The following is a 25,565-nucleotide window of genomic DNA, read 5'->3' on the forward strand; positions in this document are numbered from 1 at the left end:
TGTTTTTTTATTTATTTATGAACAACTCTGCATGGAAGGATGTACCAGAAAACCTCCACTTTCCCTGTTTATCTGTGTATCCTCTGAATGTCCCTCTAGGAGTCTATTTAGTAAGTGGCTCTCCTTATGAATTTCTGTTTACCGTTCTTTTTATTCCCCATTAAAGCATGAGTTCCTTAAGATAGAGATTGTTAATTGTCTTTCTGTCCTTAGTGTTAAGTGTAGTACTTCACTTATAACAAGCTTTTTTTTTTAATTGATTAATTGTTTGTTTGCCCATGGCTTGGTAGAAAATCTCTGGCCCTGGGCGATAGAGCTGGATGATAGAGATATAAAGTCACTCCTCCTCCTCCTCATCTACACCTTCATCTTTGAAATATGATTGTGGGTTTAGAAATTCTGAACCAAAAGCTTGAATTAATTCTACTTTTCAAAGTTTTCTATGGATAGCTTCAAAGCAGAAGAGGAGCTGGTGCTCTTGGGAGGGTTTTCCAGCTAGCTGCTGCCTTCCTGCATCCATGGAGCAGTTTACTTTGATGATTGTCACAAGTAGAAGAGGACCCATTTCTGAATATTTCCGATGCAAGGTAACAGGGAGCGCATGCAATATGACTGATGCAAATTCATTTTTAGAAGGTCATACAGGATATAAGAAGGGCCTACCATTTATAGACAAATCCTTTTTTTAAAAATTTCTTTTGTTTCCTATTTCTAGGTATCATATCTGCTACTTATTTTGGTATCTAGCTGGGTAGATAGAATCACAGCACTTTTTACCTTGCCCTTCCTTCTCTTTTTTATGTTAAAATATATGTTAAATACAATATATGTATACATGTCCATACAGTTATTTTGCTGAACAAAAAGAATTGGACTTTGAAATAATGTACAATTAGCCTGTGAAGGAAATCAAAAATGCAGGTGGACAAAAATAGAGGGATTGGGAATTCTATGTAGTGGTTCACACTCATTTCCTTGAGTTCTTTCACTGGATGTAGCTGGTTCAATTCATTATTGTTCTATTGGAGCTGATTTGTTCCATCTCATTGTTGTTCTCTCTGAGAAAGATCAGATCAGCCTTTAGGAGTACTCCATCCCAGGACAAAAAGCCTATCATTATTCTAGTCTAGAAGCCAAAATCCCGTTCTTAGGTACCACTTTCTAACTAGTTGTTTGCTTCCCAAATCTGTCTTTGTCTTTTAAAGTCCATATCTATGATCATCAGTAGTCATGAAAAGACCACCCAGGATTCTACAATTTTATTTTATTATTATTTTTTTTGCCAAGAACTGACTTCCTATAAAGCTTCCAAAGGCTCTTCAGGCAGAATCATTTATCCAAACATTAATCACCAGAATTGCATCACTGGAAGACTGTCATACTCAAGACACATGTCACCTTGATGGACAGCTGCTTCCGGTCCCCTCAGTATGGTCATAATTATCCCCATCAGTTGTCCTCCAATTGTTAAAACTGTTTTATTTCCTGAAACCATATGATAGCAACACCTTTATTAATGTTCATCATACAAGCAGCTGTTTCCTCTTATAGAGGCAAATGCTTGCTTGTTGATGGAATGGATGAAAGGATGGGTGTCATAGGATTGTCTCTGTACCTTTGAGAAAATAGCATCAATCCCATGATACTTTTCATCCAAAATGTTAAAAAAAGAGAGATATAAAAATTGAAACAAGTAAAAACAACCAAGCAAACAAATCCCAGCAATGCTGGGCTTGGAACCGGTAGAGTGAATTAGAGTTCCAGCTCCGGTACTTAGTAGTTGTGTAACATAAAGTAGATCACAAAACTTCTCTGGGTACCAATTTCCTAATCGATAAAATGGGCACACTAATGATTTTATTATCTACTTCATGAGAGGTAGCAAGTTAGTTTTCTGCTATCTGCCTTGGTTTCTTTACCTGTAAAACTGGATAGTAAATAGCCTTACTGAATACTTAACAGATTGCTGTGAAGAACAATTAAAATGCTATATTTAAAGCACTTTATAAGCCATGAAGAAGGGTCAGCTCTTATTGGTAGGTCATTAACTAGAAGATTAGCTTTAACGAGAACACATTCAACTATTTTCAAGAAAAAATCCCAAATATCCTTTAATTTTTCCCCTTTTCCTGGAGAACTGAAAGATTTTACATGGATTGAGTGACAAGCTTTATAATGAGAATGCAACAGCTCGTCACTTTTATACTTTTCCCCAATTTTACCGTGGAAAGTGACCTGATGTTTGTGACTGCAGGGGCTGGAGAACTAGTTTAAAGAAAAATACTCCAACACTTAGAGGCTTGCCCTAGCCACTGGAGGAAATGTAAAGCTTTTTAAATGATCATTCAAGTTCTTGTTGCCCAAGTCTCATCTCTAATAGGAAAAAAAAAACTATTTCTCAATCCCTATGAACTAAAATGTTTTTAAGGCAGCGGCCGCCACCAACAGTTACCTTTGTATTCTGTGAAGTTGATGGAGCTGCCAATCCTGATGGCCCATGGAATTACACAAATTCTAAATCTCACCAACCATTATGTGGCTGATTCTGAACCTGCCCTACACAGCAACAGACAGCAAAGAACCAAGAATTCTGTCCAGATAATGTGGATCTCAGTTTCCTTTTTAAAAATAGATGGTCTTTTAAGTTCTTTCTGCCTCTAGAGCTCTGCTCCCCTAATGTTTTCCCTTTAGGGGACCCATTCCCAGTGGGCCAGGGGGAAAAAGAAGAGAAACTTTAAAGGGAGAACAAAATGGTTGTTTTCAAATATTTAAAGGACTGTTGCTCTGAAGATGGATTAGAATCGTTCTCATTGTTCCCCAAAGGTCATCATCATGAACAATGGGTGGAAGCTACAGAAAGATAGGTTTTATCTATTTATGAGGAAAATCTTCCCAACAATTAGGATCCCAGGTTAATGGATTGAAAGCGAGAAGGGATCTTGAAGCTACTCTTATCTACCACCTGATTTTAATGGAGGTTCAGAGAGATGGTTTCAAACTGGTCCTCTGATCCCAAAGCCAGTGACCTTCCCACTGTCTCTTTCACCAGAGGAGCTATCTCAGAAGAGAAAGGCTGCCTTGTGAGGTGGTAGATATCTTTAATCAAGAATGTCAAAGACAACTCCAGGTCCTTCATTTTACAGATGAGTAAACTGAGGCTTTAAGAGATTATGACTTTCCAAAGATTTACAGAAGGCAAACATCAGACGCGGGATTGAATCTATGTTCTCTGCCTCCAAAGCCAGGAGTCCCCCAGCTTTCCCACTCTTGTATTGACCAGGGAGGTATTGCCCGGGGTGGTTTCGACTTAATGCATTCAAAACTGCCATTCATCTCTGAAATTCTGTATTTGCACTTCTTATGTTTTCTTTTTATTATGTTCTTTCCTGAGAGGAAAATGCTACCCTATTTTGTAGTGCATAAGGAAATAACTTTAGCAATAAACATAAAAATAATATGGCTATAATCATCACCTTCCTAAAAATACGAACCAGGTGTGTAAGCGACACCAGTTCTGGTCTCTCTTAGATTAAATATACCAGTCAAAACTGCATTCACTGTGAAGAAAATTAACATAAGTGATCCCTCCCTCAGTGGGAGCTGTGAACCTGATTTCCCATTTTGGAGGCTATAAAAGTACTTCTGAATATCTTGAAAAGGCTTTCAAAAACATTTCCTGATACACACACACACACACACACACACACACACACACACACACACATATATATATATATATTATTTCTGGAAAAATCATAATTTGAAATATTAGATCTTGAATAAAGAGAGATCAATCATTGTAAAAATCAAATAACTACATAGATGCTCAGGAAGACCCATAAAGCTGTAGGTAATATGAAGTTTCAGGCTCTCCTAATAGAAACCAGAAATGAAATACAATCTGAATGAGGAAAGTCAAAACTTTTCTTGTATTATTGCATGGATGCTTGAGGAAAAGATAATGAGGAATCACGAAGACATAGTCGAGGTGAGCAATGGTTCAGGGTTGAGGCTCTCAGTTAACATGGTCAGAGAACTGAAAGGAATCTCAGAGATACAGTAATTCAATACTCTCATTTCTATGGGGGGAAACTGAGGCATGAGGAGGTCAATGTACCAAGAGTAGAGCACACACAGGATAGGCAAATCAACCTTGAAACTTTAAAACACTGAATTGGAGAGAGGAGGCAGCATCATCAGGCTGGTTGAATCACCATCACCATCATGACCACCACTTCCCTTCAGATTATAATGGAGCCTGATCCCAAGAGTCTTGAGAATAGCCATACTTCTTTGTGTTGTGGCAAAGAATTGGAAAGTGAGGGGATGTGCATCAGTTTGGGAATTTGCTAAACAAATTGGAATGATTGTGTTGGAATCCTATTGTGCAAAAGAAATACTGAGTGAGTGGGTTCAGGAGAACCTAAAGATTTATATGAACTGTTGTAAAATAAATTCAGCAGAACTGGCAGGAAATGGGTTCCCTATAGCAGCAATATAGTAACATGATTGCATGCATGTGCTCACATGCAAGAGAGGCAGACAGACAGAGAGAGAGAGAAAGGGAAAGAGAGGGAGAGTAAAAAAAAGACAGATGGATGGGAGAGTATGACAGAGACAGAAAAATAAAGAGACAATGAGACAGAGAATGAGAGAGGGAGAGTAAAAAAAAATGAGAGACAGAGACAGAGAGAGAAGGAGAGTAAAAGAGAGAGACAGAGAAAGAAATAGAGATAGACAGAAGCAGACAGAGAGACACACAGAGAGAGGCAGAGACAAAACAACAGAAAGACAGAGGCAGAGATAGAGACAGAGCAAAGACAGAGAAACACAGAGACAAAGAAAGAACAGCTATGTTTCTAGCCCAGTGCCCTTAGTTGTTTTTGCCCTGAGAATCAGCTTCTGTGAAGTTACCTTCTGCCGATGGTTCATGCAGGTACTCTAGTCCCATCTACTAGAGAGCTAGAAAAGCAAATTTTCAGCCTCAAAACCCCTGGCTGTCAGTGATTCAGCATCAGTACATGGCCTGATTTTAATCCGTGGAAATGGCATTAAGCCTTTGTACCCTAAGAATCGCACAATTTCTCCATCTGACTTAAAACTGCAGTTTTCTATCTGTGCTGCGTCTCCCCCATTAGAATGGGAGCTCCTGGAGAACAGGACTATCGTCCTTTTTCTATTTATAACCTCAGCACTTCTAGTGCTTTGCACATAGTAAGCATTTAAATCTTGTTCGTTCATTTATTCATTCATTGCTTCATCATTTCAGGAAACATGGTCCTGTGTGAAAGAGCTAGGGTTGGATGTGAATGGCAAAGGAACAAAGCCAGGGTGATAACTGAGGGCACTGAGCTAGAGGTTTAAATGTTCTCTCCTTGTCTCTGTGGATTTGTGTATCTCTGTCTTTCTCTGTTTTTCTGTCTCTGTTTGACTCTGTCTCTGTGTAATTCTAGGAGGGTTAAAGGATGTGATTCCTCTGGTTTGAATGTTTGGTAAATTTCTCTTAAAATGCTCTCCAAACTCTAGTTTTTGATAGTTATTTCTCTGAATTATCCTTTGCCTGACCTAATCATTCTCTGCCTCATTTATACCCACATAGTGCTTGATGCCAATAGAACATGCTTATTAATGGTTTATTGATCTCAGGAATATATTGTAGAGATCTCTCATGCTTAGTAAGATGATTTTTCTTTATTTTGATATTAAGATATAAAACAAGCCTTTCCATAGAATGGCAGAAGAGAAAAACAGATGATTGCACATGAAACTGCAAATCTACCAAATAAAACTGGCTATTCCTTTAAAATATATAATGACAATAAAACACATTATTTTTCTTTCTTTTTTTCCTTTCCTCTCTCCACTCTAGAGGTAACTACCATTTACACAAATATTATTTTCATGTAAAATCATTGTATAAATCTATTTTCAGCTCTTTTTCTGGATGTAGATAACATCTTCTCTCATAGATCCTTTGTAGTTAATTTGGGTAGTTATAATAGTCAAAATAAGTTAGTTATTCACTCAAAATTGTTCTTAAAACATATTGCTGTTAATGTGTACAATATTCTCCTGGTTCTATTTATTTTGCTCTTCATTATTTCATGAATGTCTTCTTATGTTTTTATACAATCATCAATTATAATTTCTTATAACACAACAGTATTGCAACAAGATACCATGACTTGTTCAGACATTTCCCCAGTAGATGGACATCCCTATAATTTCTTGTTCTTTACCACCACAAAGAGAGCTTCTATAGATAATTTTGGACATGTTTGTTCTTTTCTTTCTTGCCTAATCATTTTTGGAACCAGACCTAGTGGTGGTATTGCTGGATCAAAGAACATACGCAGTTTAATAACTCTTTGGGTATAATTCCAGATTGCTCTCCAAAATGATTAGATCTGTCCACAGTTCTACCAACAGTGAATTAGTGTCTGAACTTTTCACATCCCATTCAAGATTTGTTGTTTTCTCTTTCAATCATTTTAGCCAATCTGATGGGTATAAAATAGCATCTCAAGGTTGTTTTTAATTTGTATTTCTCTAATCAATAATGATTTAGAGCATTTCTTCACATGGCTCTAAATTGCTTTGATTTCTTCTTCAGAAAACTGCCTGTTAATATCTTTGACCATTTATCAATTAGGGAATGAAGTGTATCCTTATAGATATGACAAAGTTATTTATATATTTGATATAGGACTCAGTTATCTGAAAAACTGTCTATAAATGTATTTTTCCATTTTCCTGCTTTCCTTCTGATCTTGGCTACATTTGTTTTATTTGTACAAACCTTTTTAAACTTAATGTAATCAAAATTATCCATTTTACATCTCACACTGCTCTCTAGCTCTTGTTAATTCATAAATTGTCTGCTAGCAGGGAACTACTGAGTGCTTTGGAGTCATGGAGTGATTTGATCAGAGCAATTCATTAGAAATGAAGCAACATGATATTGTGGAGAATTCACTGATTGGATTCAAAAGATCTAGATTCCAATTCTGTCCCTCAAGAATACGATTTGTGTGATCTTGGTAAAATCCCTTCAGCACCCGGGTCTTTGTGCCTTAATTGGCTGAGGCGTGTTGGGTGAGCCATATTTGTGGTCCCTTCCAGGTCAAATTCTATGTGTCAATGACACTAAAATCCATCTGACAGCAATGGACAGGGCATAGTTATCAAAAACTTTCATAGGGAAATGTGATTGTTGAGCTAATTGATTCTGCTGGAATGGAAGAGTTTTTAGGCTTTCCTCATACAGACACTTTTCTCCTGATTTTAGCCCTCCCTGATTTTCTTCCCCTTTTGGAGATCCAGCTCCTGAAATACAGATAGCTATGCCTTGGGCCAGGGGAGATATACCTGGACACAGTCCCTAGCCCAAGACACTTTGCGTCGGTGCCTTCCTTTGGGGAAGTCTTTTCTCTAACAATTCTTTCAGTTTTTCCACATGAAAAGCAGAGCACAAAATAAAATGTCAACAGGTTCACACACCAGGCTGCTGAGGGTCTGGCACATTTACAAGTGGGTTAGTTCAAAGGGACGCGACTGCAGGGAGAGAAGCAAATGGCCAATCTGTGCTATTACCCTTCTGTATCCGTGACCTGGGAAAGAAGAAAAGAGCTTCTGCCCTCTGATTCTGGAGAGGGAAAAGGACAAATTGCCAAGCTGTACTTGTTGATGGAACATATATGGCCAATGTTTTGTGGTGCAGCTTTTAAAATTGAGCAGAAATAGAAACTTGTTTCTATTCTGAACCACTTTGAGGATCAGTAACCCCCTGTTGCTAATTCTTCCAGATAAAACGTCTTACACCTGGAATTAGAAACCCAAATCCACCAGCTGTCTGTTTCCTGTTCAAGGAAGCTCTGGGACTGAATCTACAATGGATGAACTTCTTGGATAACCTGGACCTCAGGCCCTTTCTCTGTTAAATGAAAGGATTTGGCCTGAGTTCTGACATCCAATGTTGCCATGATTCCAAGAGCTCTATGGGGGCAAAAATCCCTTCTTTACAGTCTTTACAGTAGGGCTGCAATGTATGCTTTGTGGCAAGCCTAGGGATATACGATAATATGGCTTTATCCATTCAGCCTCTTAATAATAGCTAATTAAACTATTTCAATCAAATTTTGCTAAGTAACCATTTTTAGATAGTATTTATCTTTCTTCATTGCAAAGAACACAGTGTTAAATCCGCCAACACATTGCACGCAGAGAACGCCACCAATGACCTCTCAACCCATTTTTATGTCCTCCTCTGAGGGTCATTCAAGCTATATCTACTGTCCACTCAGAAGCTTCATGTGACCCGTCCTGAATCACACTGATAATCACTTAAATTTCAAATGTAGATCTTCTGATTCCAACCATAATATTCCACCCAATGTGGCACATTTCTCATAAAGAATGCTCTGTGAGGTCTCCAGGGGATGTTGGTGTGCCAAAATATGGTCCATTGAACCAGCCTTAAAGCCAGAAAAACCAGGGCCTGACACTCACTATCCAAGTGACCATGGGCAAGGTCCTTAACCTCTCACAGGCCCAGGGAATGAAGAATATAGATGGAGCAGAGTTGTGGATCAGGATGTAAGTACACATGCTACTACTATTGGAGAGAGTAGATAGATCCTCTAGGAAACAAGGTAAGCGGAAACCATAGCTAAAATAAGTCTTGTAGCCCAATTCTCCCTGGGCTCTGGATGTCCCTTCTTGATTGGATAATGACATCTCCTAATCCTTACCCCACCAGCCCTGAGATAACTAAAAACTATATTTTAGCCCATCCCTTGTCCCGACAACCTCTTTCCCAGTGATCGATAGTCAGGAACCTCCATTGTTTTTCTGAAGTTTCCTGTAGCCAAACCTGCCTATACACAGTACACACCTAATATACACACACCTAATTTGAATGTGAGTATCTTGAGCTCTGGGAATTTTGCTTTTCTCTCTCCCTTTTTAGAGTTGATCACATAGTAAGCACATGTTTCTCCTTTCCATTCAATTCCATTCCTAACTTCAATGAATTTTTAGAGATATCCCATCACATGCGATGTAAAAGGAAGATTCTCCCCATAAAGAAAGAATTCCATTGGATCAGAGCTATAGAGAGAAGGAACCTTAGACATCATAAATTGTTTCACACACTGCCAGACCCTCGCAGGTTCTATATAAATGCTGAGTCCTTCCCTTTCCCGTTCCCCTCCCTCTTTTTAATTGATTAGGGGTCAATGTTTTATCTTTTCTATGCCCTTGGAAGACTCATGTGAGTCATCAGTAAAGTGTTCAGTAAAGATCTGGAAGTGAGAGATACAGCTGTGTGTGGTTCTGGCCTTTCGACAGCTTACGGTGGAAGAAAGGAGTTCATTATGACTCCCAGTTTAACCACATAACGGTATTCTCTTACCCCTGGAGGGCCTTTTCTCCAAACCAATCTCCTTTCCCTAAAGTGCGAAGAAAGATTGGGTCTTCACTGGGAGAATCTTCTCGAGTGACATTTACCTAATGGGGGAAAGAAGAGAATGAAAATGTTAGAAGAATCAAGCCTTTGTCACAATGCTTGTGGGTAACAATGATTTTAACACTTTGGTTTGCCACAAACTTTCATTCATCCTTCAAAGTACACCCCAAATGCCTCTCCTCCATGAAGACTCCCTGGATCTGAACTCCTCCAGCAAACACACACAAACACAACTATCTTTCAAAAGACCATAGATTTGGGGTTGGAAAGCTTTTCCCACCAGAAAATAGTGACTCTTACAACAGGATTAAAAGACCCAGAGGGCAGTGCTAAACAATTCTGTGTCAGAGTCTTGGTGACTCCGATTTCTACCAGTTTGGTGCTCTGGGAGGTAGAAGTGGTGGCTGCAAACTTATTCCCAACATTCTGTCATCTCTTTCTCTAACTGTTGAGAGGCAAGGCTATTTTCTGCTTGAATAAATGGAATTAAACAAAGGTAGGGAGGTCCGTGTGGAGGGTTAGGTTCCCCTGGTGCATCTCCCACTGCATCTTCTGGGAGGAAAACAGATTTAGTGCCTCAGAGAAATTCTCTTCTCTAGGGCTCCATTTTTACATTTATTTATTTATTTTAATGTTCTCCTTTCTGTTCTAAGAAATGCTGAGTTTATTAGAATGCTAACTCCTGGGGCTTGCTGGCATCTCCACTTGCTTTCCCATCCCATTTCTCATCGTTGCCTTTGGGAAGGAAGCTGCCTCCCTTCGTGTCTCTCCCCCTTTTCTACAGGAAGCAGCACAGATCAGGGCTCCCTTTCATTTTTTCCCATGAATTCCATGAAGGTTGGAGAGAATTACTAGCTGATAAAGAAGCATGATCTCCATGGATCTCTGAGGAGAATTCCCGAAGGCTAGGGTCCATGATTTGTAATTTACCCTCTGGTTCTATAGTACCTGTCTCCAAAGGCTCTGACAACATTACCCAAGCCCTGGAGCCGAGCTTCAGAGAGACCTGGATTCAAATCCCCCAGGAGGCACTTACTAGCTGTGTGTGACCTTCAGTTTCCATATATAAAATAAACTGGAAGATTTCAAAGGATATTTTCAGTTCTCACTTCTAAAATGTTTTAGGTACATGGTCCTAGGCAAATTTCCTAACCCCTCAGGTTCCTCATCTATAAAACGACAGAGATAAACTCAATAAAAAATAAATAAGAGGTAGAATTCATATAGTGCTTTATGGTTTGCAAAATGCTTTGCCAATATTGCCTCAAAGCCAACTGGCCTTCAAAGTCTTTTCTTACTCTCTATCTTTGATTCCACTTTTTAAACATCTATCTGTATGATCCTAAGCAGATCGCTTCATTGCCCTGGGCCTCAGTTATACACCTGTGAAATGAGGGAGTGGGACTCAGGGATTTCTAAGATTTAGAGCTGGATCTAAAATCCTATGATCTGGTAGGCCCCATATCTTATTTTGGGGATGAAGGATGCTGGCCTTTAGGAAACTAGCTCATCTCATGTGGATAACATCATTATCAGCAAACTCTGCACAGAACAGTAAATTTTTTGATCATAGAAGCAAATAAAAATTCCTCCCCAAACTCCCATGGTCCTCAGAAGTGAATGACCAAGGGACTAGAATGCTCTATTTGTCATTCTCCCTGAATTTCTCCCTTAAGACTTAAAAACTGGCACTTCACATGAACCTCCATTTCCCTGATTTTGGTCACAAACTTGTTTCTTTCGGGGAGTGGTGAAAATTCATGCTAACAGTGTGCCCCTGACAGCATAGCTCACAGTAACAGCAGGTCTGTCAGGAGTACATAGTCCATAAGCATCACCTGAAGGGAAAGCACCCCCAGAGAGTTCTCAGAGCAGGGAAAGACCCTCTGGGACCAAGAGCATCAGCTGGACACATTCAATTCCAATAGAATGAATTAATATATGCTAATTGATTAATCTGTGAACTAAGGAGTTATATTCTGATTAATATCTTCAATTCTGGAAAATCTAAGATTCAATTTGCCAGACTCATGCCCACCCCAATGCGGTTTCTGGGCTGAGGACCCTTAAACCTTCTGAGTGACCACAGAGCATGCTCCTCTGTTTGTATTACTGACATTGCCCTAAAAAGATCAATAAGATCAGGAATTTGTAGCAAGAAGGGTTTGGAAGGATACTCTCCTCATCTTACCCCTCTATCTCCACTTTCTAGATAAGGAAAATAAATAAAGAACAAGGAAAATAAATGGCTTGTTCAGAGTCACATAGCTAGTAAATGTCTGAGGTGAGATTTGAATCCAAGCCCTCTGAGTTCAAGTCCAACATCCCTTCTACTATATTACGCCAGAATCTGGCAAAAGAAAGTAGTGCAGTTGTTAGTTTGCCTCAAGTGTCCATTCTCTGTGATCTGATCCCTAGAATTTTCTGATGCCTTTTCTCCATGAATTATCCAGTATTTATTTATATACAGGAATGTTGGATTTCTGCATTTCTCTTCTCCTTCCCCCCATTATGTAAGTTCCCTAAGAGTAAATAAACTTTTTTACCCTTCTTTTTCTTAGGGACTACCACAGTGCCTTGCACATGACCAGGTACTTAACATATGCTTATTGAATTATTATTGGCTTGATATTGACATTTTGGAGCTGATCTTGGCCTTGGATACAAGGCTGGACTGGCTTTACCTGTTCTGGCTCTTGACTCTGCTTAGTGACAGGTTCGTCCATAGGTTAGACGACCTTCCTAAATGGTGTGGTTGAGGGTTCCCTGATTTGTGTCACATGATTTTCTGTTTTCTTCTCTCCCTTTCTCACTACTCTTTTGCCGGTGTCTTTCCTGGCCTTGTTCTCTCTAGATTTTAGATTCTGTCCTGTGTTGTTCCCTGATCCAGAACTGCCTCTTCACCCCAGGCCCTGACATTATAGACCTAGTTAGCGTCTCCTTGTTGCTCTATACATGGCCCTGGTTCTTGGCCGCTTCCTGATGGTTGATTGTAGTGTGAGCCCTCCTAAAAGTGTAAGTTCCTGTATTCCCAGAACTTGTTTAAAAAAAAAAACTGGTTAAAAAGCTGCTTCTAAATCTATTCAGGACTATGTTGCTTTTAAAGAAGCCAGTCTATGGTTTTGGTTTCTTCTTTACGTTCTTGAAGGTGGGTCAAAAGAAGAAATGCAACTCCAAAGTGAATGTCACTTCAGGCACCTTGGTAACTACTTCCCGTTTCAGGGTGAGACAATGCAAGGACTCAGATTTTGTCCTCTTATAAACATTCCTGGTGCCGTATCCCAGCCCTTTCCCTTTCTCTCCCATTTTGAGGTTACTAAGCAACTTCTGCATAGCTCCTTGAAGCAAGCAGAGCAAATGGAAACTGAGGTACAGAGAAAGGTCTTGTACGTAATGAAGGCTTGGTCCAGGCTGGAGCCTGACTAATCTAATTCATAATCGGGGCTCTTTACCAGCTGGATCCCATCTCTATCATCATGACCATAATCTCTGGGCACTCATTATGGACATGACAGAATTATGTATGTGGACACGATGCCCTCTGGTCCTCTGGATACAGGGCCAAAGGGGACATAGAGCAGAGCAGCTCTGGGAATCTAAAATTCATAACTATGGGAGCATAACTGGAGCACTTCAGAGCAACAATATCTGCCGGTGCATTTCTGGTCAACTGCCCCAGCACCCGATAGGCCTCCACTAGCCTTGTTCTGGTACTTCCATAATGAAGACTCTTGTCCATTCCATCACTCCACCCCACACTTCCCATTCCTTCACTCAATTTATTTTATTCTGAGTGCACCTGACTAGGGCAGATTTATCTCTGTGATCCCCACTCAACTGAATTTTCCCTTGGTCCCAGAATTCTCTTATAGTTCTGAGAGTTTTTTGTTCTTTAAAAGCTACATGTTCTTAAAAACTTGTATAATCTGATACTAGTCTTCTTTTCTCTCCTTGCCTTTTAAAATCTGATTTTCTTCAAAATCCAGGTCAAGTAGTGCCCCTCATACTAAATATTTTCTAATCTCCCAACTACTAGAGCCTTTACTTAAAAACCATTACCTTGTATTCATTTTCCATATAGTTGTGTACATGTTTCCATTAATATAGTATAAGTTTCTTGAGAGTAGGGACTGTCTTTGTATTCCCAGTGCCTAGTATAGTGCTTGGCACATAGTAAGCTTTAATAAATATTGATAAATACTTGGTGATTATTTTCTTTCTTCTTAAAAATAATTTCATATAAGTCTACCCTCCAACTTCCCCCTATTCCTTGGAAATGAATGGAGTCTCTTCTTTTTTAGTCAATCACTAACTAATTGCACTAATATTTATTAAGCACAGTGCTAAGTAGAGGGAAAATTCTATTTTGATTGTCTTAAAAACAATAGATTAATTTTTTTCAGAATTAACTCCCTGAAGCCTAGCTTTCAGTTGTTCTTTCTCAGTGATGGAAGGTTTGAAAAGTTACAGTAGTGGCAAGCACTGTACATTAGAGAAAACCTATCTAAAATAGCATGTTCTGAGGCCCTCACTGTTCCAGATCAAAAGTCATCAGAACTTACCGTTCCTTTGCTGATGATGAAGAAGGTATCCCCTCGGGCCCCTTGCCTGATGATATATTCCCCATTCTCATAGTGTGTCTGGAAAATATAAAGAATAACAGAAAAACTGAGAAACATCATCACCAGAGAGACTGATCAAGTAGAAGTTCATCAATTTTGGCATCCACGCTGATTGTAGAATTGTCTTAAATCAAGAAGGATAATCATTATGAATAAATCATTCAACCTTGCCCATTTTCCTTCATATAGTGCTTATCAGCCTCCATTCCTCTTCTCTTCCCCATCCCCAGGGAATTATATCCTTATTTCCCTGCTTATTTTTTCTGAATCGGATTTCCCCCTTCCATTAACATAAAGAGGACCAAACAAAACTTCAGTACTCATTAAGAGACATTTTAACTTATATAATTTATGTGCAATTATTTTTATTATATTAAATAATAAAAATGCTTGTTTTATTTCATAAATTAAAACATAAAGTACATTTTAAAAAAGTCTTTAGTACTTTGCATAGTATCTGACACATGGTAGATGCTTAATAAATGCTTGTTGACAACTTCATTGGAAATAATAATAGCCAGTCTCATCTGGTTAGCCTATCATCCTCATAAAGATACATATGCTTGTGGAATCCAGGATATCTAGTAACACATCAGGTCTCAGATTAAGTTTTAGGGACCCATTTTGTGCTTTAAAATCCAGATTTCAGCACTTTCTTTGTCTTTTGACTGTGCCAGAGAGAATTCCTTCATTTTATGAAACCAGTTTGAGCCCCGTATCTGCAGAGCCTGAGACAGCCATTCGAGAATCACAGGAAGGCTACAAACAAACAGATTATCCCAGTCGGGTATTAGAATTCTGCCCCAGCCACTGGCACTCAGCATATTCCCAGAACAAGAATTATTACTTCTAAGAGCAGAAGAAATTTCTCTAAAAGAGGTAGGAGAGAGCTCATTGCTGGGTCAGGAGGCATATAAGATGAAAAATTAGAACCATACCATCTGGCCCAGAGCTTCTTTGTAATTTAGCAGGGAGCCATAGTTGGGGACAGAAAACATTACTGTCAACTGTTCTTATGAGACACGGAATTCATGATGTGCATATAGATCCATTAGATGGAACACCATTATATATATATATATATATATATATATATATATATATATATATATACACACACACACACACACACACACACACACACACACATATATATATATACTTTTAAACTTGTGCTGTTTCTCCTCACGATCTTATTCATTTACCATTTTGTCTCTGAAATTCCCATAATCCATCTTCATTATTTCTTGATTTCCATTTAAAGTGGACAATCACTCCTTTGTTTCTGAATTATATCAGTAGACTAAAAATTTCTTCAGTTAATTTATGAAGTCTTTCAATCATGCATTTATTCATTCAACAAATGCATATTGGATGTCTACTGTGTACAGAACACTGCACGACACTACAAGAATAAAGAATACATCAATGGCTCTGTCTTTAGAGAGGGTATCCGATCTGAGAAGAGAGCAGAAGATGGTGTTTGGAGTCGATTCATGACAGTACGTTGCTCAAAATGTTGCACTAGCATGGAATTGACTTTAGTGTAAAAGGCAAACATTCATTTGAATCTTAAAGCTTCTTGAAATTTGGATGCAACCTTTTTCTCTAGTCCAATTTCATGTTATTCTCTCTTACAAACTCTATATTCTATTATCTGTTCCAGATATATGACACTTATCTCCTGGGGCCATGTCTTTGCATAGGCTTGCTCCTATTTCTAGAGGGTTCTGTCTCTTGGAATCCCTAACTTTTTTTGAGGTTCAAATCCAGCACTGCAATACATCTGACTCTTACAGGGACCCTCCTTTGTTAGCATTGTTCTATCTCCCTTCCTCCTCTCCCTCTCACAAAATCAGCTTTTTACATATTTTATATTTATCTCCATACTTATTCCCCATCTCCTTATCAGAATCTAAGCTACTGAAGGGAAAGGACTGTTTCATTTTTATTTTTATATCCCTAGTATCTACAGGGGTCTTCAAACTATGGCCCATGGGCCAGATGAGGCAGCTGAGGATGATTATCCCCCTCACCCAGGGCTATGAAGTTTCTTTATTTAAAGGCCCACAAAACAAAGTTTTTGTTTTTACTGGAGTCCGACCCTCCAACATTCTGAGGGACAGTGAACTGGCCCCCTATTTAAAAAATTTGAGGACCCCTGATTCTAGCACAATGACTGGCACATAGAAGTTGCTTAATAAATCTTGGTTGAATTGAATCTCTTTTAAAAATGTACATTCAAGTCATCATCATGTTTAAATTCAGATTATCCACTTTCATAGCTCCCGGATTAAGGAGAAAATACTGTAAGCAGCAGGAAAAAAATACTGTAGTAATGCAGTTGGGATTTCACAAGAGTATCGTCTAAAAGACCATAAGTCTTGGAACATTATATTTCAAAGACTAAAAGATCTGGGGTTGTATACAAGAATAATTTACCCAACAAAGTTGAGCATAGTCCTGAATGAAAACAATTGACATCTGACAAACTGAAAGATTTTCTGATATTTGTAACAACAACAACAACAACAGAACTCAATAGAAAGAAAGGTTGGGGCCAAGTTGTGTATGAGGAAGTGAGTCTCAAAACTAAAATTGGAGGAAAGGGGGAAAAGGGGAGATTATATTATTAAAATAAGATGTGAAAGGAAGAACTAAGACAGAGGAAATAGGTTGGGATAGAGAGCTGGTAATGTTAGAACCTTATCCTCATCTGAACTGAAGAGGAAACAACTTGTACATTTTGAAAAGTGTAGAAGTTTTCTGAATATTTAGACAAGTAAGAAAACTGGGGGACAGGCTGGGGAAAGGACTTCTGAAGGGATATAGGGATTGGGATTAGGAGGGTGGGGAAAGATGGTGGTGGGGACTCTTAGAAGGATGAATGAGGTTAAGAGTGGAAGATTAGGTTAAGAAGATAAGGTAACAGGGGTAGGATAAAAAGAGAAGTTGAGAAAAAAAATTCAGTAAAATTAAGATGGAGGGAAAGCATACATGAAGCATAAATATATATTATTTATCTAACATTTTATAAATAATAATTTTACATGATGTATATGTATATGTGTGTGTATACATACACATTTGTGTTTAATGGGAGCCATCTCTAGAGTGAGGTAGGGGCAGGTAAGAAAAAAGGAAAAAAATGTACATCGCAAGTTTATTATATATTTTATGTGCAATTATTTTTATTATGCTAATAAAAATGATTGTTTTATTTCATAAATTAAAAAATAAAGTACATTTTTAAAAATAGTCTTTAGCACTTAGCATAGTACCTGACACATAGTAGGTCTTTAATAAATGTTTGTTGACAACTTTGTTGAAAATAATAATAGCCAGAATAGAAATAGCTAGCATTTCTATAGCACTTTCTGGTTTGCAAAGCACTTTCCAAATGTCAACCCATTTGGTTCTCATAAAAGTCCTGAGATGTGGATGCTATTAATGTTCCCCACATTTATAGATGGGGAAATAGAGACAGACAGAGGTCAAATGACGACCAGGTTTATCCAGCCAGTATCTGACTACCACTGACATCTTGACCGGGATAGTTCTAACACACTACCATAAATGGCTAGTTCTTAGCTTCTCATTGGTTTATTTATTTATTTTTTTCATTTGAAATAACCAGACCCTTATCTTTGGATGCCAAGGTTAGAACACAAAGGCATTGCCCACAGAAGCATTATACTGCACCGAGACCTATATATCTTGGTGGCAACGGAAGAAAATGTACCAGAGAAATAAATGACTCTTGACCTTGAGGGACTTTGTTAACACAGCTGAAGAGGCAGAATATAACATGAGCCAAGACTACTTACAAAGCAAAGCATAAAAAAACTATGAATGAAGGCATGGAAAACGATATTGTCAGCAGACTACAAGTGCTGCACAGAAGCAGACAAGAGGTAATTATTACTTATCTAATTCAGTCACATAGTCAATGACATTTTTTTTAACTCATGTTCACTGATGGAAAATATGGCCCAGAATAATTAGATTTCATGTGTGAAAGAACTAATGACAAAAGGATTCTCAAAGGATATGGAGGTCACTGACATCAAGACAGAAGTAAGAAATAAAATGGAAAGACCAGAAGAAACAGAATGGAGTGTAAGCTCCTTGAGGATAAGAAGATCATTTGATTGTTTTTCTTTTTGTCCCCAGCAAAACATCTGGTAGGTAATTAGCACATAATTAATGCTCCTTAAATGAATGAACTAGTGAATGGTGCTGCTCAATTTTGTTTCCTATATGCACAACAATGTATCTTATTCAGAAGAAAATAAATATAAAGAGGAAGTACAATTCCTTTTTCTCTACACAATCTTTATTTCTTTCCTGCCTCCCTCATCCTCAATGGGAAAAGTAATACATTTACATTAAAATTAATGATTAGAATCTCAAAGTAGAAGTTTCGCGTTTTACATGAGAATTTTTTTCTCTTTCATGTATACTCTCTAGAAAGATTTTTTCTATTTTTAAAAATTACATTTTAGATCTCTGTCTCATGAATTTAAGAAGCTGTTAATAGAGTTTCCCTGTGGTCTGTGTGGAAAGGCCTAGTTCACTCACATTTCATGGTTATTAGTTGGTTAAGATGTGGTATAGCACAAGGCATGCTCACTGACACTCACCAAATTGTGGCTTGGCTCTGATCAGGATGTGTGAACTTGAGACCAATCACTTCTGCCATGGAGACCATCTTATTTATAAGCCATACACTCAACCAAGTGCACAGTACAGGAGTCCAAAAAAGAACTGAGCTTAACCGAAGGGTCTGGCATCTTTTGCTTGACTGCAGTTTGTGGGAGTGTTATGTGACATGAGGACAGAGTTTTTCTATCAGACCAGTCAGGAGCTCCTGTAAGCCCTGAAAATTCTGACTGAATGATGATTGCACCCAGTAAAATCTCCTTTTTCTTCCACTGGGACAATGAGCAAGCAGGATCAGCTTAGGACAAAACATGGTGACTCCAATCTGAACTAATGAGGATACCTGGGATTGATGCAGTTCTAGTTTTGTGAAAAAGTTTCAGCCTATGCAATCTGGGATTAAACAGACCATGCACAAAGCTGGCCAACCATATGTGCTAATTAAGCACTTAAGTGACGGCACAGGGGCCGGAACGGTGGAGATGCTATTGATGAATTTCCTGGATGCTGTTTAACTCAACACTTGGATACTTTGCGGATGATGGCACGGTCCCATAGATAAGAAGAGGCAAGGACCTAGAAATGAATTTGAAATTGTAACTGACCAGGAAGCATTTATTAAGTACTTACTAGGGATTGTATATTTTGCTAAAGACACGTGGCTAAAAATAACATCAAAAACTGTTGCTGTCCTCAAAAAGCTCACATTCTAAAGGGGAAAACCATGTATCAGTGACTAGATAAATACAAGCTAGATACAGAGTAGATGGAAAGTCTCAGAAGGGAAGTCACTAACATTTGGAGAAGACTAGGAAATATCTCTGGAGAAGGTGGGATTTGAGCTGAGTCTCAAAGGAGGGGAGGAAAGCCAGATGGCAGAGATGAGGAAGGAGGGCGTGCTAAGTGTGCCCATGCAAAGGAGAATGGATGGAAAGGCGTGAAAGAGCCAGGTTATAATGAACTTTAAATTACAAATAGAAATGATCCTGGGAGTTACTTAGTGAGGTCAGGGTTCTCTGTAAATTTGTCCATTTATCCCCCACATGGGATCATCAAACACTAAGGATTGGACATGAGTTTATTTCTACTGCTGCTTATGTTTTACAGCAAGGACTCACTCAGCCAATATTCTCCATAATAAAGCAGAAAAAAGTTTTGCCTGAGCTTAAAGTCAGGACTTTGTTATTTTTCTGCTATGAAATGCAAGATATGAAAATTCAAATATGAAACTACTTGCTTATCCACATAAATGGCAATAATGAAGATGATCAAGCTTAAAACAAAACAAATCAAATTGGAAAACATTATCAACTGAAGAAGAAAACAAAACCCTAACGAATAAACTTGTTAAGACTTCTTCATTCCTCTGTATGTTATCAGAGTGATTTCTTTCATGCCAACTTTGCTATGCTTCTGTCTCTAAACAGCTTCAAGAATGTCATCATTTATAAAACAAACAAAAACAAAATCTTTTTTCCTAACAAGCCACACTTTGTGATCTACTCCCTTTCTCTTTTTTAAGTCATTTGTTCCTCTTTCTAAGTTTTCACAATAATCCTATTAAGATGCTTCTTTTTCCCATTGCTTTATCTTTCTCCTCCTTTGATTCTCCTTCTTTTTTGTTCCCACCCCAAAACTTTCTGGTTAAAGGAAGAAAGAATATTCTTTTGCTGCTTTTAAATTATTTTTTCCCCTATGATTTCCCCAGCTAACCTTTAAGACTCTTGATAATGCCAGGAAAACTCTGGCGGTCTGGACAGTCCTGTTTTTCTCTGCTGGTTTCTGTCTTTGAAAAGCTGAAGTTCTTCACATCTTAGGTGGCCCAGATTACACCCATCCTTTAATCCTCCCAAATACCTTTACAGCTTAAGATTCAAAAGCAGTTGTTGACCCAGAGGAGGCAGCCCAGACTTGCTAAATCCAGACTGACTGTCAGACAAAGCTGGGGAAAACCTTATCTGAACCTCCACAAACAGAACTGGTCTCCTATTTACTGGAGGTTTCCAAGGATTCTTACCAATTTCCAAATGATTTTCCAATCCTCATCTTTTATTCTCAGAGATTATTCATTTGAACATTCTCACACTAAGCCATATCACTGATTAGGACATGTCATTTCATGTCTAATCTTCTTAGTAGAAAGTAAAATTGCACAGGTGAGGTGATCTGTTATTCCCAATTCACTTCTTTGAACCCAAATGCCACATTAAGAGTCTGACCTATAAATACCTATTAGTTTTTTATATTTTTCATTTTTTAAAATTTCTTATTAAAGTTTTTTAAAAACATATGTGTAGATATTCAACATTCACCCTTGTATTCCAAGTTTTTTCTTTTTTTCCCTCCAGCCCCTTCCCTAGACAGCAAGTCATCCAATATGTTAAACATGTACAATTCTTTTATAATATTTCCACAATTATTATATTGCACACCAAAAATCAGATCACAAAGGAGAAAAATGAGAAAGAAAACAAAATTCAAACAAACAACAACAAAAAGAGTGAAAATACTATGTTGTGATTCACTTTTAGTTCCCAAAGGCCTCTCTCTGGGTGCCGAAGGCTCTCTATATCACAAGACCATTGGAACTGGCCGGAATCACCTCATTGTTGAAAAGAATCATATCTGTCATAATTGATCATCATACAATCTTGTTGGTGCCATGTACAATGTTCTTTTGGTTCTACTCACTTCATTCAGCATCAGCTCATGTAATTCTCTCTAGGCCTCTCTGAAATCCTCCTGCTGGTCTTTTCATCTTACAGAACAATAATATTCCCTAACATTCATATACCATAACTCACTCAGCCATTCCTCAACTGCTGGGCATCCACTCAGTTTCCAGTTCCTTGCCACTACAAAAAGGGCTGCTATAAACATTTTTGCACATGTGAGTCCTTTTCCCTGAATAGAGGTACTGCTGGATCAAAGAGTATGTACAGTTTGATATCCCTTTGGGCATAATTACAAATTGCTCTCCAGAATGGTTGGATCACTTCACAACTCCACCAGTAATGTATCAGTGTCCCAGTTATTCTGCATCCCCTCCACCATTCATCATCATCTTTTCCTATCATTTTATCCAATCTGAGAGTTGTGTAGGTACCTCAGAGACAATATTTTCAATCTCATATTGAGTTTCTCCCATGGTGAACCTACCTATACTGGAGCTGTCCTTCAGTACCCCATACTGCCATACTTAGCTACTTCAGCCTCCACCTCCAATTAACTGCCTGAGTCTCTGGGCATCTGAGGGGTAAAGGCTCAATATCTAGTTCAGACTCACATCTTTACTCCACAATTAACTTCATGGTATGTTGCCATGCTTGCATGCCCTCTCTAGCAGCCTATCTTTGAAAATAGTCATCAAATAAATGCTGCCCAAACCCTCCTCTTTGGCCAACAAACCCAATCATATTTTCCCCCTCGTATAATGGAAACTCCTTGAAGGCAAAGATTGTCTTGATTGTTTTTATATCCCAAGAGATGAATACAGTGCTCATCATATAATAAATATTTGAAAAAAACATATTTCATCCCACAAATAGTTTGTTTTAATTATGTATTGTTATATCTTCTTCCCTAATAGAGTATAAGCTCTTTGAGGACAGGCTTTATCCTTCATTTTTGCCTTTGTATTATGGCTCTTAGCAGAGTTTCTGGCACCTGGAAGAATGTGGTAATTTTTTATGGATTAGACTGAATTGTGTCATGGAGATTCCTATCTTCTAAAGTCATACTGAAATAACTCATAAAGATATTTTAAAAATAGATCCAAAGCAAGCCCCACACTTAGTTGAGGAAGGTACCACCTTTTTAAGGTGTCACATTTTAAGGTACCCACCACCCAAACCTAAATAAGACCCAAATAATTGAGCAAGCAAAAACTATGCACATTTTCCCAGTTGCATAAAGCTCTGGTGTTTCACCACAAAATTTCCATCATTTGTCATTTAATAGAATAGTTCATATAGAGGTCAGGACTATTCAGCAGGGTATGGGAAGCTCCTCTATGTCTCCATGGAAGACAAAAGAGAAGGAAAGAGAACTCATTTTGATGAAACATTGTCCCCACTCATCATGATTTTAGAAATGGGGGTGATCCTAATGTAGCAGCTTTTCCAACTCATCTGTAACTTATCACATTAGAAAAAAATGTGATAATGGGAACCATTGACCATAAAAAATGGAAAGCACATCAAGGAGCATCAAATATAACCCTACCCTCAATTTACAGCAGGAAAAACTAAGGGGAAAAATTAGAAACCTGAAGCCCACAAAGATTAAATGACTTCTCCAGGATCATACATAGATAGTAGATGTCAAGGGAACTTAAGAGAATTTGAATCTAGGTTTTCATGATTTTTGGCTCATCCGCTATTCAATATACCACACTGCCCAAACAGGAAAACCATTTTATCAGTGACAGTTGTTCCTAAGAGCATCTGGGATTTTTTGGGGGGAGGTGTCTCTTTTTCTTTTTTTTTTTTTTTTTTTAATAATAAATTTTATTTTATTTAATAATAACTTCGCATTGACAGAATCCATGCCAGGATAATTTCTACACGACATTATCCCTTGCAATCACTTATGTTTCGTTTTTTCCCCTCCCTCCCTCCTCCCCCCCCCCCCAGGATGGCAAGCAGTCCTATATATGCTAAACATGTTGCAGTATATCCCAGATACAATACATATTTGCAGAACCAAACAGTTCTCTTGTTGCACAGGGAGAATTGGATTCAGAAGGTAAAAATAACTCGGGAAGAAAATCAAAATTGCAAATAGTTCACATTCATTTCCCAGTATTCCTTCTTTGGGTGTAGCTGTTTCTGTCCATCATTTCTCCAATGAAACTCAGTTAAGTCTCTTTGTCAGAGAAATCCACTTCCATCAGAATACATCCTCATACAATATCGTTGTCGAAGTGTATAATGATCTCCTGGTTCTGCTCATCTCACTTAGCATCAGTCCATGTAGGTCTCTCCAAGCCTCTCTGTATTCATCCTGCTGGTCATTCCTTACAGAGCAATAATATTCCATAACGTTCATATACCACAATTTACCCAGCCATTCTCCAATTGATGGGCATCCATTCATTTTCCAGTTTCTAGCCACTACAAACAGGGCTGCTACAAACATTTTGGCACATACAGGTCCCCTTCCCTTTTTTAGTATCTCTTTGGGGTATAAGCCCAATAGAAACACTGTTGGATCAAAGGGTATGCACAGTTTGATAACTTTTTGGGCATAATTCCAGATCGCTCTCCAGAATGGCTGGATTCGTTCACAACTCCACCAACAATGCATCAATGTCCCCGTTTTCCCGCATCCCCTCCAACATTCATCATTGTTTTTTCCTGTCATCTTAGCCAATCTGACAGGAGTGTAGTGATATCTCAGAGTTGTCTTAATTTGCATTTCTCTGATCAATAGTGATTTGGAACACTCTTTCATGTGAGTGGTAATAGTTTCAATTTCTTCATCTGAAAATTGTCTGTTCATATCCTTTGACCATTTATCAATTGGAGAATGGCTTGATTTTTTATAAATTTGAGTCAGTTCTCTATATATTTTGGAAATGAGGCCTTTATCAGAACCTTTAATTGTAAAGATGTTTTCCCAGTTAGTTACTTCCCTACTAATCTTGTTTGCATTCGTTCTGTTTGTACAAAGGCTTTTTAATTTGATATAATCAAAATTTTCTATTTTGTGATTGGTAATGGTCTCTAGTTCATCTTTGGTCACAAATTTCTTTCTCCTCCACAAGTCTGAGAGATAAACTATCCTATGTTCTTCTAATTTATTTATAATCTCGTTCTTTATGCCTAGGTCATGGACCCATTTTGATCTTATCTTGGTATGTGGTGTTAAGTGTGGGTCCTTGCCTAATTTCTGCCATACTAATTTCCAGTTATCCCAGCAGTTTTTATCAAATAATGAAATCTTATCCCAAAATTTAGAATCTTTGGGTTTGTCAAACACTAGATTGCTATAGTTGACTATTCTGTCTTGTGAACCTAACCTTTTCCACTGATCAACTAAACTATTTCTAAGCCAATACCAGATGGTTTTGGTGACTGCTGCTTTATAATATAATTTTAGATCAGGTACAGCTAGACCACCTTCATTTGATTTTTTTTTCATTAATTCCCTTGAGATTCTCGACTTTTTATTGTTCCATATGAATTTTGTTGTTATTTTTTCTAAATCATTAAAATATTTTCTTGGAAGTCTGATTGGTATAGCACTAAATAAATAGATTAGTTTAGGGAGTATTGTCATCTTTATTATATTTGCTCGGCCTATCCAAGAGCACTTAATATTTTTCCAATTATTTAAGTCTGACTTTATTTGTGTGAAAACTTTTTTGTAATTTTGCTCATATAATTCCTGACTTTCCTTTGGTAGGTAGATTCCCAAATATTTTATGCTATCAACAGTTATTTTGAATGGAATTTCTCTTTGTATCTCTTGCTCTTGGATTTTGTTGGTGGTGTATAAGAATGCTGAGGATTTATGGGGATTTATTTTGTATCCTGCTACTTTGCTAAAATTGTGAATTATTTCTAATAGCTTTTTAGTAGAATCTCTGGGGTTTTCTAGGTATACCATCATATCATCTGCAAAGAGTGATAGTTTGGTTTCCTCATTGCCTACTCTAATTCCTTTAATCTCTTTCTCGACTCTTATTGCAGAGGCCAGTGTTTCTAATACAATATTGAATAATAATGGTGATAGTGGGCAACCTTGCTTCACTCCAGATCTTACCGGGAAAGGTTCCAGTTTTTCCCCATTGCATATGATGCTTACTGAAG

General features: G+C 38.0%; 1 protein-coding gene across 1 annotated transcript in view; it reads right to left on the bottom strand.

Moving 5' to 3' along the window:
• Window positions 1-25,565, bottom strand: part of PRKG1 (protein kinase cGMP-dependent 1) — a 1,210,064-nt gene that overhangs the window by 229,566 nt on the left and 954,933 nt on the right. The window contains exons 6-7 of the mRNA XM_051982636.1: window positions 14,029-14,106; window positions 9,413-9,507 (exon numbers count right to left, since the gene is read on the bottom strand). Of these exons, the coding sequence (XP_051838596.1) occupies window positions 9,413-9,507; window positions 14,029-14,106 (173 nt within the window). The remainder of the gene's footprint in view (window positions 1-9,412; window positions 9,508-14,028; window positions 14,107-25,565) is intronic.

This window comes from Antechinus flavipes, chromosome 2, assembly GCF_016432865.1.
Source record: "Antechinus flavipes isolate AdamAnt ecotype Samford, QLD, Australia chromosome 2, AdamAnt_v2, whole genome shotgun sequence".
Taxonomy (NCBI): Eukaryota; Metazoa; Chordata; class Mammalia; order Dasyuromorphia; family Dasyuridae; genus Antechinus; species Antechinus flavipes.